The sequence below is a fragment of the Cebus imitator genome, unplaced genomic scaffold (genome assembly GCF_001604975.1).
Source record: "Cebus imitator isolate Cc_AM_T3 unplaced genomic scaffold, Cebus_imitator-1.0 Scaffold200, whole genome shotgun sequence".
In the NCBI taxonomy this organism is placed as follows: Eukaryota; Metazoa; Chordata; class Mammalia; order Primates; family Cebidae; genus Cebus; species Cebus imitator.
Window position 1 is genome coordinate 2,850,166 of NW_016107515.1, and position 14,521 is coordinate 2,864,686.

Sequence of the window (14,521 nt, forward strand, 5' to 3'; positions counted from 1 at the left end):
CTCTAGACACTGAGAATAAAGTGTGAACAAGTTAAATAAGGTCCCTGCTTTCCTAAAGCTCAGCTAGGGTTAGGGGGAGACAGGTCATCAGATGGTAAACAGATGTCTGAAAGATCATTTGAGTAGTTACATGTGGTTGGGGAGACAGAAAACCAGGTAACATGACAGTGGATGGGGAAGTGACAAGGAGCCGGGACAGAATGAGCAGGTCGTGGCAAAAGCTGGGAGAAGAACATTCTAGGCAGAGGTAAACAAGTGTAGAGACGCCAAAGAGGGCATGACCTTAAGATTTCCCAAGAACTGCAGGATGACGCTATGGTGGGGACCCCGTGAGTACTGAGAGGGGATGATAGGAAAGAGTTGAGAGGGAAGGCATGGGCCAGCTCAGGGAGGGCCATGTAAGACATTAGTGGGTTTTGATTTTGTTCCTAATGTTATAGGAAGTCTTAGCAGTAAAGTGACATGCTCACTCCACTGCCATGCAGAAAAGAGCCTCCATGGCAGAGTATAGAACAGGGGGCTCAGACAGGAGGCTATTGCAGTAGTTCAGGTAAGAAATGGACATGGATGTCTGTAGGCAGAACAGGAAGATGAGGAAAAGTGAGCAGATCCGGATCGGTTTTGAGAGTGCCGCGTCTTGCTGATGTATTGGCAATGCTTCTTAACGTTTGGATCTTTATGTAGCCACTGCCCCCACCCCAGACCAACCATGAAGAGTCCAGAAGCAGAAACCACAAAACAGCAAAGCGTAAGTATGAGGGCTGCTCTCTCTTGCCCTGTTCCCACCAGGCCCTCCCCTAGCCCCACCCCACCCCCAGCCAACTGCCTTCTTCTTTTCTTTTCTTTTTTTTTTTTTTTTTAATTGTACTTTGCTTTCTTCTTTTCATTGATATCAGCCTTTTTCCCCTTCCAGTCCCTGCTCCTTCAATAGACAGAAGCACGAAACCTCCCCTAGATCGTTCTTTAGCTCCGTTTGACAGAGAACCCTTCACACTAGGTGGGTATGATTCACATTTAATGCATAGTAATAAAGATAAGCTTTTATAAAGTGCTTTCTGCATGCATGTCACATGCACAATCTCATTTAACTATGGCCACAATACTAGGAAGTGGAGACCATTCGAATCATCCTCACTTTACCGATGAGGAAACTGAGACACAAAGCGGTAACTTCCCAAGATCATACGCCTACCAAGTGATGGGAGTAGAGACCTAAACCCAGATCAGCCTCATTAGAAAGCTCCTGCTTGCAGCTCCTGGGGGCTGTGCTGCTTCTCTATGTGATGTGTGTGATCTGTGTACACAAATCCCATTGTCCTTCAGCCAAGAAGCTTTGGGGTACAGAGAGAGGACATGAATTACGACAAGGGGCTAGGGGAGCTGCTGTCTGCTGCCTTGCCTCCTACTTAGTAGCTCATGGACCACAGGGATGTTACTTTTTCAGGGCTTAATCTCCTAATTTGTAAGGTGGGTGTTCTGTATATAGAAAATACTTTATAAATCCCTAAGGTGCTATTCAAATGTCGGGGTTGTTTTGTTTTGGGTGTGCAATTGACCAAACATTAGGTATACCGCAGTCCTTTTCCTCCACAGTTTACACAGAATATTCTTGGATTGCACTTATCTTCATTTCACATGGAGCTATTTTCAATTCAATTCTAAAACTTCCTACCATTTAGTGAGCAACTACTATTGGGCAAGTGCCCTACCTACCACAAATATAACTACAGTATCTCTAATTCTCACACCAACTCCGCAAAGGAGGGGCATTTTTACCCTCACTTCTCAGATAATAAAATTAAAGCTCAGAGAAGTTGAATAGTTTGCCTAAATTTGAGTAAGTAGGTGCAGACTTTGAATCCTCGTCTTTCTGACTTCTAAATGGGTGCTCTTTTCCACCATATCATGCTGCAGTTGAGGACCCTTGGTTTTAACTTGCTGTGAATTAGATGAATCTGAGGAAGGAACTCAGCAACTGAACAGATAAGGAGCCCATCCCAGCTGCCCCCCATCTCTTTCCTGGCTATGCTCCGAGCAAGGCATTTAGCCTTCTGTGGCCTCAATCCCTTTTTGTCTGTCAGCAAAATGACTTTCAGTTCTTGGATTTGAGGCTGCTGCTTGCTGCTCTTTCCCCGAGCTGCATCACAGCTCTGCTGAGTCATGCAAAACTGTGCTGGCTCTTTTGGTTTGGAATTGTCTGCTATAGAGAGATGTATAATTACGTGGAAATGAAGATGGATTTGACTTCAGATTCCAACCCTGCTCACTCTCATGAGCCAAGACATCAGAAAAGTGGAACACTGACATCAAATCCTTCACAATCACCTCCTGACACAAAAGTTATTCTTTTAAAAGATTCTTTTTTTCCATATTTAAAAACATTTTTAAAAATTTCTGTCTTACCCTTGAATTACTCCCTTTTCTGTGATGTTTTGGAAGGATTATTGTCTTCTTAAAATGTTTGCACTCCACATGAGACTTTTAACATGTTCGGAGAATATGCAAATATCGGCAAACTTTAAAATACTTATTCAGGCCAAAGACTATAAATCTAAGTTTCCTGGGTGCCCCTCTGAAGTAGAGGTTCTGCCCCAAACCAAAGTTCTACAAACATCTTTTATACCATCAAAACTCTCCCCACTACCAGCAGCAAGCTCACTGTCTTTTTTCTCTTTTCTTTTTGAGTCAGGGCCTCACACTGTGACCCAGGCTGGAGTGCAGTGGCACCATCATAGCTCATTACAGCCTCAAACTCCTGGGGTCAGGTCATCCTCCTTCTCCAGCCTCCCGAGTGGCTGGGATTACAGGTGCATGCCACCATGCCTGGCTAATTTTTAAATATTCTGTAGAGACGGGGGTTACCCTGTGTTCACCAGGCTGATCTTGAACTCCTGGCCTCAAGTGATTCTCCTGGCTTGGCCTCCCTACAAGCACGAGTCACTGCACTCAGTGCCAGTACGCTCTTCACAATGAAACAGTATTATTCTCATGGGCCTGATGTACTTGGTCCTTAAAGAATAAATCACGTTGTGAAAATACAACTCAAGGCAGATAATATCACTATTCACCATAGGGGGTTAACTATGCCTGGGTGTGGAAGAAAGGGAAAGAAGGGCGAGTTAACTAACAATTGTCAGCCCGCATGGACCGTATCGATGTCAAAATAAAAACGTAGAGGCATATCTCTAAGTTTCTTTTATTTAGGAAGAAAGAATTGCAATTTGGAGCAATTGATCTTCAGGGTCCTCACTACCTCTGAAGAACCAAAAGGAGGCTGGAGGTTTTATAAAAAAGAGAAATGTTGGCCGGGCGCGGTGGCTCACGACTGTAATCCCAGCACTTTGGGAGGCCAAGGCGGGTGGATCACGAGGTCAAGATATCGAGACCATCCTGGTCAACATGGTGAAACCCCGTCTCTACTAAAAAAACCACAAAAAATTAGCTGGGCATGGTGGCGTGTGCCTGTAATCCCAGCTACTCAGGAGGCTGAGGCAGGAGAATTGCCTGAACCCAGGAGGCGGAGGTTGCGGTGAGCCGAGATCGCGCCATTGCACTCCAGCCTGGGTAACAAGGGTGAAACTCTGTCTCAAAAAAAAAAAGAAAGAAAAGAGAAATGTTACATATCACTCTTTGAGAAAGTTAATTGGTTCTGGGGGGCTGGCAAGTTTCGATTGGTGAGTGGTGGCAGAGGGAAAGCTGGATCTTCGAATTGCAGCAGATTACCGTAGCAACTACAACATAAAACTGGTTTTAGGTTACAGCAGGTGGTTTCAGCAGCTAAACTCCCATAGAATCACTTTTCTGGAGCAATGTTATGTGTCCTGAGCGCTTTTCCCTCTGGCTTCTCAACTTTGTTTTCCTTGGATGTGATAAAAATCCCACTTTGTATGATCAACTTTCACAATCACGTGTTGATCCTGCATACAAATTGTTGCCTGATTCTTGAGGCACACCTATAGGGTTTTCACCTATAATCTTCATTTTAGAGAGAGGATATCATTGGGACTCAAAAACCTTAAATAACTGTTCATGGTCGTATAGGATTGGCTTCTAGACCTGGTTGAATTCTGCTAGTAATACTTCGATCACATTGAAAACAAAGGACATGTTTATTCTAGGGGACTTTAGATAGAATACAAATTAAATTGCTTTGAATAGCTTCGTGATGTAGAATTATCAAGTACACCTGGCCTTTCTTCAGGAGCCAGGAGAATCTCCCGAAATGCTCTCCCCAAGTTAAAAGTTTTTTCAGAAACTAAATGGAGTGCTTCATTTAATATCAACTGTTTCACAGAATTGGAGAAAAATTAACCTCTGTGGCAAGTGGGCTTGTTTCCGATATAAAAATAAAACTTAGGCTGCAGAAGAAATATTTTGGCCAATTAAAAAGGTATAAAATCCCAAGAAAATATTAATCCTTTTGATCATCAGTTATATAAAAGAAAATGTTGATTTTTCTTTTTAGGTCTTTTTTTAGTTAAACAAAAATAGCACAGAATCCACAATACTACCTGTATGTACGCAAAGCTGTGTGAACTTAAAATTAAATGAAATTTAATTAAAGCCATTCAATTTCTCTGAGATTATAAAATTTGGTGCTCTGTAAGGGACCCTTCCTCGTCTGAAGTTTTTAATGCTTTAATGCTTAAACTCCATCAGCCGCCAAAAGGGTTCAGACTCATGGTTTCATCAAACTGTGTTTTTAAACTTCATGCTTATGAGGTTCTGAATTCATGGTCTGTCTGATGTCTGTCATTTACAGGAAAGAAACCACCATTTTCTGACAAGGTAAGCTGTTCCCTTGTTTTTTGGTTTTGTTCGTTTATTTCGCATCTTGTCCTCATTCTTTGAAAAGTGCTTGGACACTCATCTGTCTTCCCTCCTGTCTTGCAGCCCTCGATTCCGGCAGGAAGGTGAGACTGTTGCATCCACATGAGGGTACCCGGGACACTCTGTAGAACTCTGCCTCCGCAAAGTTTGTTTCTCACACATCCTTTTCCTGAACTCCACAGGCCTCTCGGGGAGCATTTACCCAAGATGCAAAAGCCTCCTTTACCACCAACCACGGAAAGACATGAAAGAAGCAGCCCCTTGCCAGGGAAGAAGCCACCTGTGCCAAAGTAACTGTCTGCTATTGCTTGAGCTTGTCATTCAGAGTGGCCAACAGACAGCCTGTCCACTGCGGACTCTGCAGTGGGAACCGAGGCTCCTCGGAGCGCCTGGGCAGGGCGGGCCTTTTCTTGCTGTGGCTTGAGGGATGTTCAGGCTTCAAGGTTGGCTGTCAAGGATCAGGGTCTCTTTGAAGGAAATTAACTCTACTAAGAAATGAATAGGGCAGCATCTAATCAAGGGTATGGGATAACTACTGTTTGTGGAGATGCCAGTCAAATATTTTATTGAGTTTTCCTACCTCGTTATAGCAAAGCCTTCACAGTTCATAGGAACTGTACTTACCATTTTATTTTAGAATGCAGGTTGCAGAGAGGAAATGATTAGGGAAGATTTTTAGGTCACAGCAAGTGTCTTTCTTACTGCTTAACCACATTTTATAATTGCAGAATACTGAGCTCTGCCTTAGTATTTTTAACTTTGCTATAAAGTAGTTTTCAGCCTATTTACCAAATGGCGCACATGTACCTGGGGTCAAGGCCAACCCTGCTACTTACAGAGGATATAACCAAGGCTTCCGTCTCATTTGTGAATCAGGGGTCATAACTATCACCCTTGCTTGGCTGTTTTGAGGAGTAAATTAGGGCCAGAACTAAAGTGTGCCAAAAAACCTCAGTCATGGAGTTTGATAACATTTTAGTATAATGTTTTTAAAAGTTAAAATTAGTGCAACAAACTCATAAGGAACAAAATTCCACCATTTTAAATGAACACAGGATGAGATGATGATGTGTGAAGCATCAGACACAGAGGAGGTGCTCAACAAACTGTCCTGCTCTTCCCCTCCCCAAAGAGAACATGATCCGGCCCAGGCAGGGCAGATGCCTGACGCAGCTCTAAGGCAGCTGTGCCCAGACCTGCTTGACAAGTTCATTCATCTGGTCAAAGCGTACCACGCCCCCTTTGGAACAGTCCCAAAGCAGCAATGCTTTCTAATTGTCTTCTCTTTACACCAGGGTGCGCTCCGAGAGGGCTGTTTTGAAACAACAGCAAGGGAGATTACCTAAAATGTTTTCATTTCTTGGGAGAAACAACAGCTCAGTAAAATGTAATAACTACTAAAGAGTTAGTTTGCTGACTAAACCATGTATATATATTTATAATTATTTGCTGCATTAGCTACACAGAATAAAGGTTTGCCTAGCTCAGCGTGCAATGATGACAGAACATTGAGTAACTAAATCTCCCTTCCAGCCCTTCTCCCTGCTGTGCAGGGGTTTGTTGCTTCCAATCTTCCCTGGGCTCAGTGGGTTCGATTTCTCATTATTCAATGAAGCAAACTGTATCTGAGGCTGGCTCTTTGAAACTCGTTATGCTCAGTTCTTTTTCTTTGCCCTAATTCATTTCAGGCATGGATGGGGACCAGACCGAAGAGAGAATGTAAGTATAAAATTTCATTTTGTAAGTGCCTGACACAGGGAAAAGCAGCATAGGCTCTGAGGAGGTTGGGCGTCCACCCATCTTGGCCTTGGTCCAGCACCTGGAGCAGGGCTTGCACCCAGGGGACTCTGGAGGGCTGATGCCTTTGTCTTTGGGCCTTGGTCACTGTCTGGAGCCCACCATGCTGTGTTGTTTAGCTGTGTCCCTCTAAGAGCTCCCAGGGTGGCTGGGTTAATTGCAATCCCATTACCAGGGGCTGGTAATTAGCAGAGGGTGCAGGGAGAGGAAGAGGATGAAGTAAGGGATGCCCAGAAGTTTGGGCCATGCCTACCTTTCCTAAGCTACTGTTTTCCTTTTCAATACTTCCACAACCTGAAAAATGAAGAAAGAGCATTTCTTGAATGCTTACCATGTGCACTTTGCCACTCTACTTAACTATGACCACTGTCCCTGTTTGTGCGGGATGCTCCCAGTTTTAGCAATGGAAAGTCCCGTGTCCCAAGAACTCCCTCCATCCCAGGAAAACCAGGAGAGTTGGATATTACTCGCTTTAATATGAATATAATGAGCCTATAAGGAATCATCTTTTTTATGAAGAGGAAATTGAGGCTTAGAAGGAATAAGATTCTCTTTGCAAATTGCATGCTTATAAATAGCCAATATCTGAACCCAGATCTGTCTGAGTTTCTCTATACCAGAAGCCCTCTGACGGCCATCAGACCCCTGCTCTCATTCAAGGGCTTAGCCCACAAACCCCTCCTATTTCTGAACTCTGTGCTAGATGCTGTGCTTGTTCCAATAAAGTGCTGAGATCTTATGGAGGCAGGTGCACCCACAACCCCACGTGCCAGACAGCATGCAATCATGGGATGCTCTGTGGGGCTGAGGGAAGTAAGTGTCCCGTGTGGGCCAAGGAGCCAATGGTGACTTCCTAGAGGAGGTGAGATTTATGCTGGTCATTGAATGATAGGGAAGACACAGGATAGAGTCATTCTTAAAGAAAGCCCAGGGGCATTCCCCTCAGTATTCTGAGCATGGGGATGCCAGTGGCCATGGAGGCTACTGGGACAGTGAGACGAACAACTTGGCTGTAGAGATAGGGACAAGGTGAAGGTAAGGCTGGACAGGCACAATAATATCACATGCCAGGTTCCTGGTCTCTGGAAGGATTGACTTGTGCTCATGAGAATCTGGGAGTTGTATTTTCTGGAACCAGAGGTTACATGGTTGCAATAGTGTTGAAGAATGATTTTGTCGCTGGGGGTTTGTGAGCCCATGTGTGTTTATTTATGCAGCTCTTTGCTGGGACTCCCAGTTGGCTAGTGGGATGAATGATTTTGACTGTGGTCTTTTTTGCCATATCTCAGTGTGTGGTAGGATTAATGATGGCAAACTTTTATTAAAGAGCACCTAACATAAGCCAGGCACAAGTAGTATCTAATTTAATCCTTATAACAACACTCTGAGAAAGATGCTATTTCATCACTACAGATCTGGCCCAACTAAACAAGTTCAAATTGGTCCTTACCAGTTGGTGGCAAAATCATTTTGTCTCTTTGAAGCTCATTTCTTATCCGAGCAGAAGAGAAAATAGCCCTTCCCTTGTCTAACAAATTTGCTCTGAAGATAAAAATGGTGAGGGTTGTAGATGAACCTTGTAAGCTGCCATATAAATAAGGTCTTATTGCTCTTAAGAAGAGTGGCCATTGAAAAAGAGAGCCAAAAAGAAGGCTGAGCTTTGGTCAGACGTATCTGGGGTTGAATCCATCTCTGCAACTCCTGGCGAGCTAAGAATCTTTCCTCAGCATCATGCTTTTTGTAAAACGAGGCTGTTACGTTCTTGAAGGGTCACTGAGGGAACTGAATAAAATCTTGTGTGTGAATCTTTTGGACACATTGCAGATATTGTCGATATTATTATATCTTTGAGCCCTTTTAGACACCTCAGAATCTATCTCATGCTAAGTATGTGAGAAGAGTCTCGGACTGGAATGCCCTTAGATGATTTTGCATTAAGAAATCATAAACCACTAGGGAGTTCTATTATTCTCTACAGTATATTGATTATGAGGATGCATAACTGCCAAAGAAAGAAACAGACCCTTATTTGACTGGGAAATGCAGTTTTTCTTTTAAGAATTGTATTTTGATGATAGCTTAATGGCTTCTTTTTTCTTCCCCTTTCCAGAATGAAGATGACGGTATGTTCAGAAACACATTTTTACAGCTTATAACTCATTCTTTCATTTTCCTGCTCAGGGATTCAAATGGAATTGTTTAGTACAGGAACCCCATAGAATCAATTATAACTCTTAAATTACTATTAAATAGACATATCAATTGGCATGCTGCATAACTATAATAAAATGGAATTACTTGGTTGGATTACCAAGGAATACTAAATTCATGTGTAACAATGTAGATTACTTAATCAGATCACAAATGGTAAAATTGCATGCATGGTTTGATAGAAAAATTTCCCACGTTTATGTCTTCCAACACACATGGGTAAAGAATCAGTAACTGCCAATGAATGAGATAGCATAAAACTTTGACTTTCATAAAACAAGACTTATAAATAATTTCTGAAATGTATAAGGTTTCCAGCCGACAATTTTCTGCCAAGTTAACATTTCAAAAAATGAAAAACAAAATAAGTTTTTTTTTAGGGTATTATCTAGATCTGCACCATTTTGTAAGTAGATTCTATGGTAGTTAAGTCATGTAGAAACACCCTGGGCACAAGATTCCACTTTACCACTTCCTAATTCTGTCTGATGTGTTGGATTTTTGTGTCTTCTTTATGATAGCTGTTTCCAGCTGGGCGGGGAGGGGGCCAGCTATGGAATGTTCCTTAGTGACGACGGGGCCTGACAATTTCATTCATTGTTTTCTACTTCTGCACAGTGCATCAGAGGCCTTTGCCCCAACCAGCACTACTTCCTATGAGCTCCAACACTTTCCCTTCGAGATCTACTAAGCCAAGCCCCAAGCACTCCCTCCCATCCTCTCACATGTCTGGAGCATTCTCAGAAAGGTTTGTGGCTCTGTCATGAAATTCTAGCTTAATATAATATCTAGGTCTATCCAGTACTGAAGTAATGCCGGGTGTGTTGAGGAAGAAGGAAATGAGTAGGGTCTGAACATTTTGGGTCTTAAGACATAAAACCAAGCTGAGCATTTAGAACAATGTATTAATCCACCACGGTCCACTGAGTCTCTGCTTGAGGTGAGAGGGGTGAGGAATTGACTTTCTCCTTGATCCCTCTAGGTAGAATGGGCCTTTTGGTAGAAAATGAAGAATATGGGCCAGGCATGGTGGCTCACGCCTGTAATCCCAGCACTTTGGGAGGCTGAGGCGGGCAGATCACAAGGTCAAGAGATTGAGACCATCTTGGCCCACATGGTGAAACCCCGTCTCTACTAAAAACATACAAAAATCAGCTGGTCATGGTGGCGCTCACCTGTAGTCCCAGCTACTGGGGAGGCTGAGGCAGAATTGCTTGAACCCGGGAGGCGGAGGTTGCAGTGAGCCTAGATCATGCCACTGCATTCCAGCCTGGCGCCTGAGCAAGACTGTCTCAAAAAAAAAAAGAAAATGAAGAATATTTTCACTTTATGAGTTCAAACAAGCAACCATATTTAAGAAACCCAGGTTAGTTTAAATACTTGAAGTTCATCTGCATCTTGGCTGGGAAGACTGAGAAAATGCGCCTTGTGCTTGGCAGATGCTGAGAATTCACTGGTCTCTGTCCTAGCACATCTGTTTTCTCAGTAGCAGCTGTGTTTCTCAGGACTGGTATGAGGTTGTCCAGGGGCAGAGGCATGAACAGGAGAAAGGCCAGTCATTGTCCCCAAGCAAGTCCACGGGCAGCCTGTGGTGTCCCCGAAGTCCTCCAGCCATGTAGGCTCACCTTCTCCCTTAATATTCAAGCAGAGAAGCCCAAGACCCTCCCCTAATACTGTAGAAAACTCAACCACCCACAAGATTCATCCAACCCCACCAACTCCTAGCAGGATGCTCACAGTGTTTCTTCCACCCTGGCACCCTCTGGCCCTGAGTTTCTGCTGCTCTTTTCACTCTTCCTGCTGGCTTCTGCTGCCCTGTCTGCTGACTCTCCTGCTGCTTTCCACCACGCTAAGCCCCAACCCCATCCTTCCTTCGCACACAATCCCACTAGCATAAGGTTGCTGTGCGGAACAGACTTTCTGATGGTTTGGACTGATGGGTGTGGGAATTGCTGCTCAGTGTGGAGGGAATAGAAAGCATTTCAGGGCCCCCCACCCCCCGCCCGGGCCCGCCTCCCCACCCCAGCCCTGCAAATGCTGTTACCTTCTGCTGCAGAGCCCACCGAGCGCTTCCTCGCTTCTCACCTGGCCTGCTGTCTCCTTGCGGACCTTAAGCCTTGGGGATTCACTGCTCACAAAAACACATGCCCATTAATATACTTTCCTCTTCTCAGAGGACTTCTGTATTCTCCAAACTCAAAGAGCTCAAGTTGCAGCCAATTTTTAAAGTGACTTTTAAGTGCCCTCTATACAGTTGAATGCTGTTGTTGTTCTGCTTTATAAAGCTTGTTAGACTTTGGCACGGTCCACCATGGGATGTAGGGAAGTTCCCTCCCTGTGACCAGCCCCCATGAATTAGGGGGCAGCAGGGGAAGTGATACCAAATCAAGAGGCATTTGCAGTCTGGCTTCCCTAACCCAGCTCCCCTGTCTGGCCCCATCACCCCAATCCAACTAAAATCTCGATCTTTCTCTGTCTCCTCAGTAACAGCAGTTTTCCACAGAGTGCGTCCCTGCCGCCATACTTCTCTCAAGGTTTGTACTCTGGGCTTTTGTGACCCGCTTCAGCCAACATGCCGTTATGACTGGATCCCTAACCTGTCCCAAAAGATTTTGACAAGGGTTTTGCTGTTTCCTAAAAGAATCTGATTTCCTCATTCAACATTTAATTCAGTGTCTGCAGTGTGCCAAGGGCTGTAGGAATGATAGGATAGTACCTAAAACACAACACACACACACACACACACACACACACACACACACGCACGCACATATACATGCACACACATGCATACACATATACACGTACACACACGTATACACATGCACAGTACATGCACACACATGCATATGCATACACGCATACACACACGGACACACCTATAGACACTTCATCAGGAAGCCAGCTCTCATCCCCAATCTTCCCAGGCAGAGCTATTCCTCCTGCTACTGTTTCCTTACAGACCTCAGAATCGTGCTTGGCTTTCTCTGCAGTTGTATATTTCCATGATCAATCTGTCCATTGTTGTGAGTCGGGAAGCATGTGTAAAATACAGACTAAGAACTGAATCTCTTACAGAATCAAAGATTTTGATTCAGTAAGTCTGGAGTGAAGTCAGGGGCCCATATTTTTAATAATACCGTGTCCATGATAAGTGTGTACTTAGAGCGTTCTGCAAATTGAACGAGCGTACAAATCACCTGGAAAATGTGTTAACATGCAGATTCTAATTCAGGAGGTCTGGGGTGAGACCTTAGTTCCTGAATTTCTAACATGTTCCATGTGGTGCTGTTAATCCTGGTTCATGGACCACTTTGAAAGGCCTCAGGGCAGGACTGATTTGTTTTTTATCCTTAAAGACTTGCAAGTAACAGGCATTTGGTAGGCACTTTAAAATGCTGGTTGAGGCTGGACATTGTGGCTCATGCCTGTAATCCCAGCACTTTGGGAGGCTGAGGCAGTCAGATCAGGAGGTCAGGAGTTCGAGACCAGCCTGACCAACATGGTGAAACCCCGAGTCTACTAAAAACACAAAAAAACTTAGCTGGGCATGGTGGCACACGCCTTTAATCCCAGCTACTCAGCAGGCTAGGCAGGAGAATCACTTGAACCCAGGAGGTAGAGATTGCAGTAAGCCAAGATTGCACCACTGCACTCTAGCCTGGGTGACAGAGTGAGATTCCACCTCAAAATAAATAAATAAATAAAAAGCTTGTTGAGTGACTGAGCATCAAATGGCTGTGGAAAGTTACCCAACTCTAGTAAATAGATCTTTACCATTCCAGGAAACTGCTTTAGCATTGCCAGATTTTCCAATCTTTTTCTCAAGAAAAGTGAAATTATTCCATTTTTAAATGTTGACTTAAATTTTTTAAAAATGCTGTAAAGAACAACAAAAAAGCCACTTTTTTTGCAGTCATGTTCCTTGTGCAGAAATGCCGGCGTGTGTTAAGTAGAAAACTATATTAATACATTTGCATTGTAGCCTGGGAATAAACATTTTTTCAAATAGCACATCTAGGGTATTCAGTTGAATGCATCATTCCTTTAGATGGGTGAGATCCAACTGCTGACACCAGGGGCACACACTAAGTTTTCAATGTCTTCTAAGCATTTGAGGTTATGGTGTCCACATTCACCACATGGTTTTCACAGTTTCCCATCCAACTCCTAATTTTTCACAATCCCCAGAACTCACTATGTTTTGCAAACACTCATTTGTGTTACCTCCTTGCCTCTGTAGCCATCTGAGTTCCAGACACATCATAGCAAGATTTTCAAAGCAAGTTCCACAGATCTCCTGCTTTATGAGTCCATGATGGGGCTTATTAATGCAAATAGTTCATGATTTTTGGAACACTAGCTTAATCCAAATTGACCTCTTTTCCCCTAAGACTGCCAGGACACCTGGTCCTTAGTCTTCTCCACTGGTTGGTTGCTCCAGCATCAGAAGGGTAAAGGTCATGTTGAGCATTGTCCAAAACTCTATCACGACTTCCCTGAGAGTCTAGATATTAAGGATGGTAGGTGACTACAGTAAAAAAGTGTGTATGTGCTGCTCTGTTGTGAATTATGACTCTGTGATGCTGGCCTGCAGGTGCAGAGGCAGAAAGAGAATCATTCCTCAACTGTAGAACAGCCATGCAATATGGGCCTTGGTTCTGTTACTCTCCTGTATTTTTAAGTTTCATTCATTCAACAAGCATTGTAAAAGTGCAAGTGTTGTACTGCAAAAAAATGGGGGTGGGGAAGGTCTGCCTAGGCATTGGGAATTTGGGTAAGGAAGGCACTGGCAGCTCAGGGCCAGCTTGTTCAGAAACAAGGAAGGATCATCTTAAATAATCCTGGTATGTGGCTCAGGAGACTTACTTAGCAACAGGGAAGGACCATCTTAAATAATCCTGGTGATGTGGCTCAGGAGACTCTAGCCCTTCCAGGTGACTCTCCTCTCCTCAGTGGTATAACAAGGTAGACGTAGTGACAATCCCTGGTTCTAGAACCAGTGGAGGTATTTGCTAACCTGCAGATTTCTCGGCCCTAGGTGCTCAAAAGTCCCCCAGCGATTCTGACTCATGCACAGTAACATTTGGTAACCACAGATTTAAGTCTTGGGTTTGCCACTGATAACATATGATTTGCTTAGCCTCTGAGCCTGTATTTCCCCATATGCAAAATGAATACCTACCTTGTAGTGTTGCTGTGAGGATTTAAAAAAAAATGTACACACAGTACCTTACTCAAGATCTGGACAGAGTTGTGCTGAATAAATATTTGGTGAATAAATAAAGTGGTGCTGAATAAATACGTGAATGAATGATGGATGAATCATTAAGAGAACATTCAACTCACAGAATTTTTCTGTTTTTAACTACAGCCTGGCACATAGAAAACAGCCTGGGCAACTGCAATAAACACAACTAAACCTTTCCTGAGATTAAGAAACATTCTCCTAAAGTTTCAAGGAACTGTAAATGAGAAAAAAGGGCTTTACAGAAGAGGAGGCACAAGTGCTGGATAGTTTATAGGTGCCCAACAAAAACAAATCAGGTGTCCTGATCTGTAGTGACTTTTTTTATCATTATTATTATTATTTTTTGAGACGGAGTCTCACTCTGTTGCCCAGGCTGGAGTGCAGTGGCACGATCTCTGCTCACTGCAACCTCCACCTTTCAGATACAAGCGA

The 14,521-nt window shown here is 43.7% G+C and overlaps 1 protein-coding gene across 1 annotated transcript in view; it reads left to right on the forward strand.

Annotated features, from left to right (window-relative positions):
* LCP2 (lymphocyte cytosolic protein 2) overlaps positions 1–14,521 on the forward strand; it is a 53,356-nt gene that overhangs the window by 30,757 nt on the left and 8,078 nt on the right. The window contains exons 9-17 of the mRNA XM_017547705.2: positions 685–748; positions 914–997; positions 4,763–4,788; positions 4,894–4,913; positions 5,013–5,120; positions 6,519–6,549; positions 8,738–8,750; positions 9,457–9,586; positions 11,323–11,372. Coding sequence (XP_017403194.1) covers positions 685–748; positions 914–997; positions 4,763–4,788; positions 4,894–4,913; positions 5,013–5,120; positions 6,519–6,549; positions 8,738–8,750; positions 9,457–9,586; positions 11,323–11,372 — 526 coding nt within the window. The remainder of the gene's footprint in view (positions 1–684; positions 749–913; positions 998–4,762; positions 4,789–4,893; positions 4,914–5,012; positions 5,121–6,518; positions 6,550–8,737; positions 8,751–9,456; positions 9,587–11,322; positions 11,373–14,521) is intronic.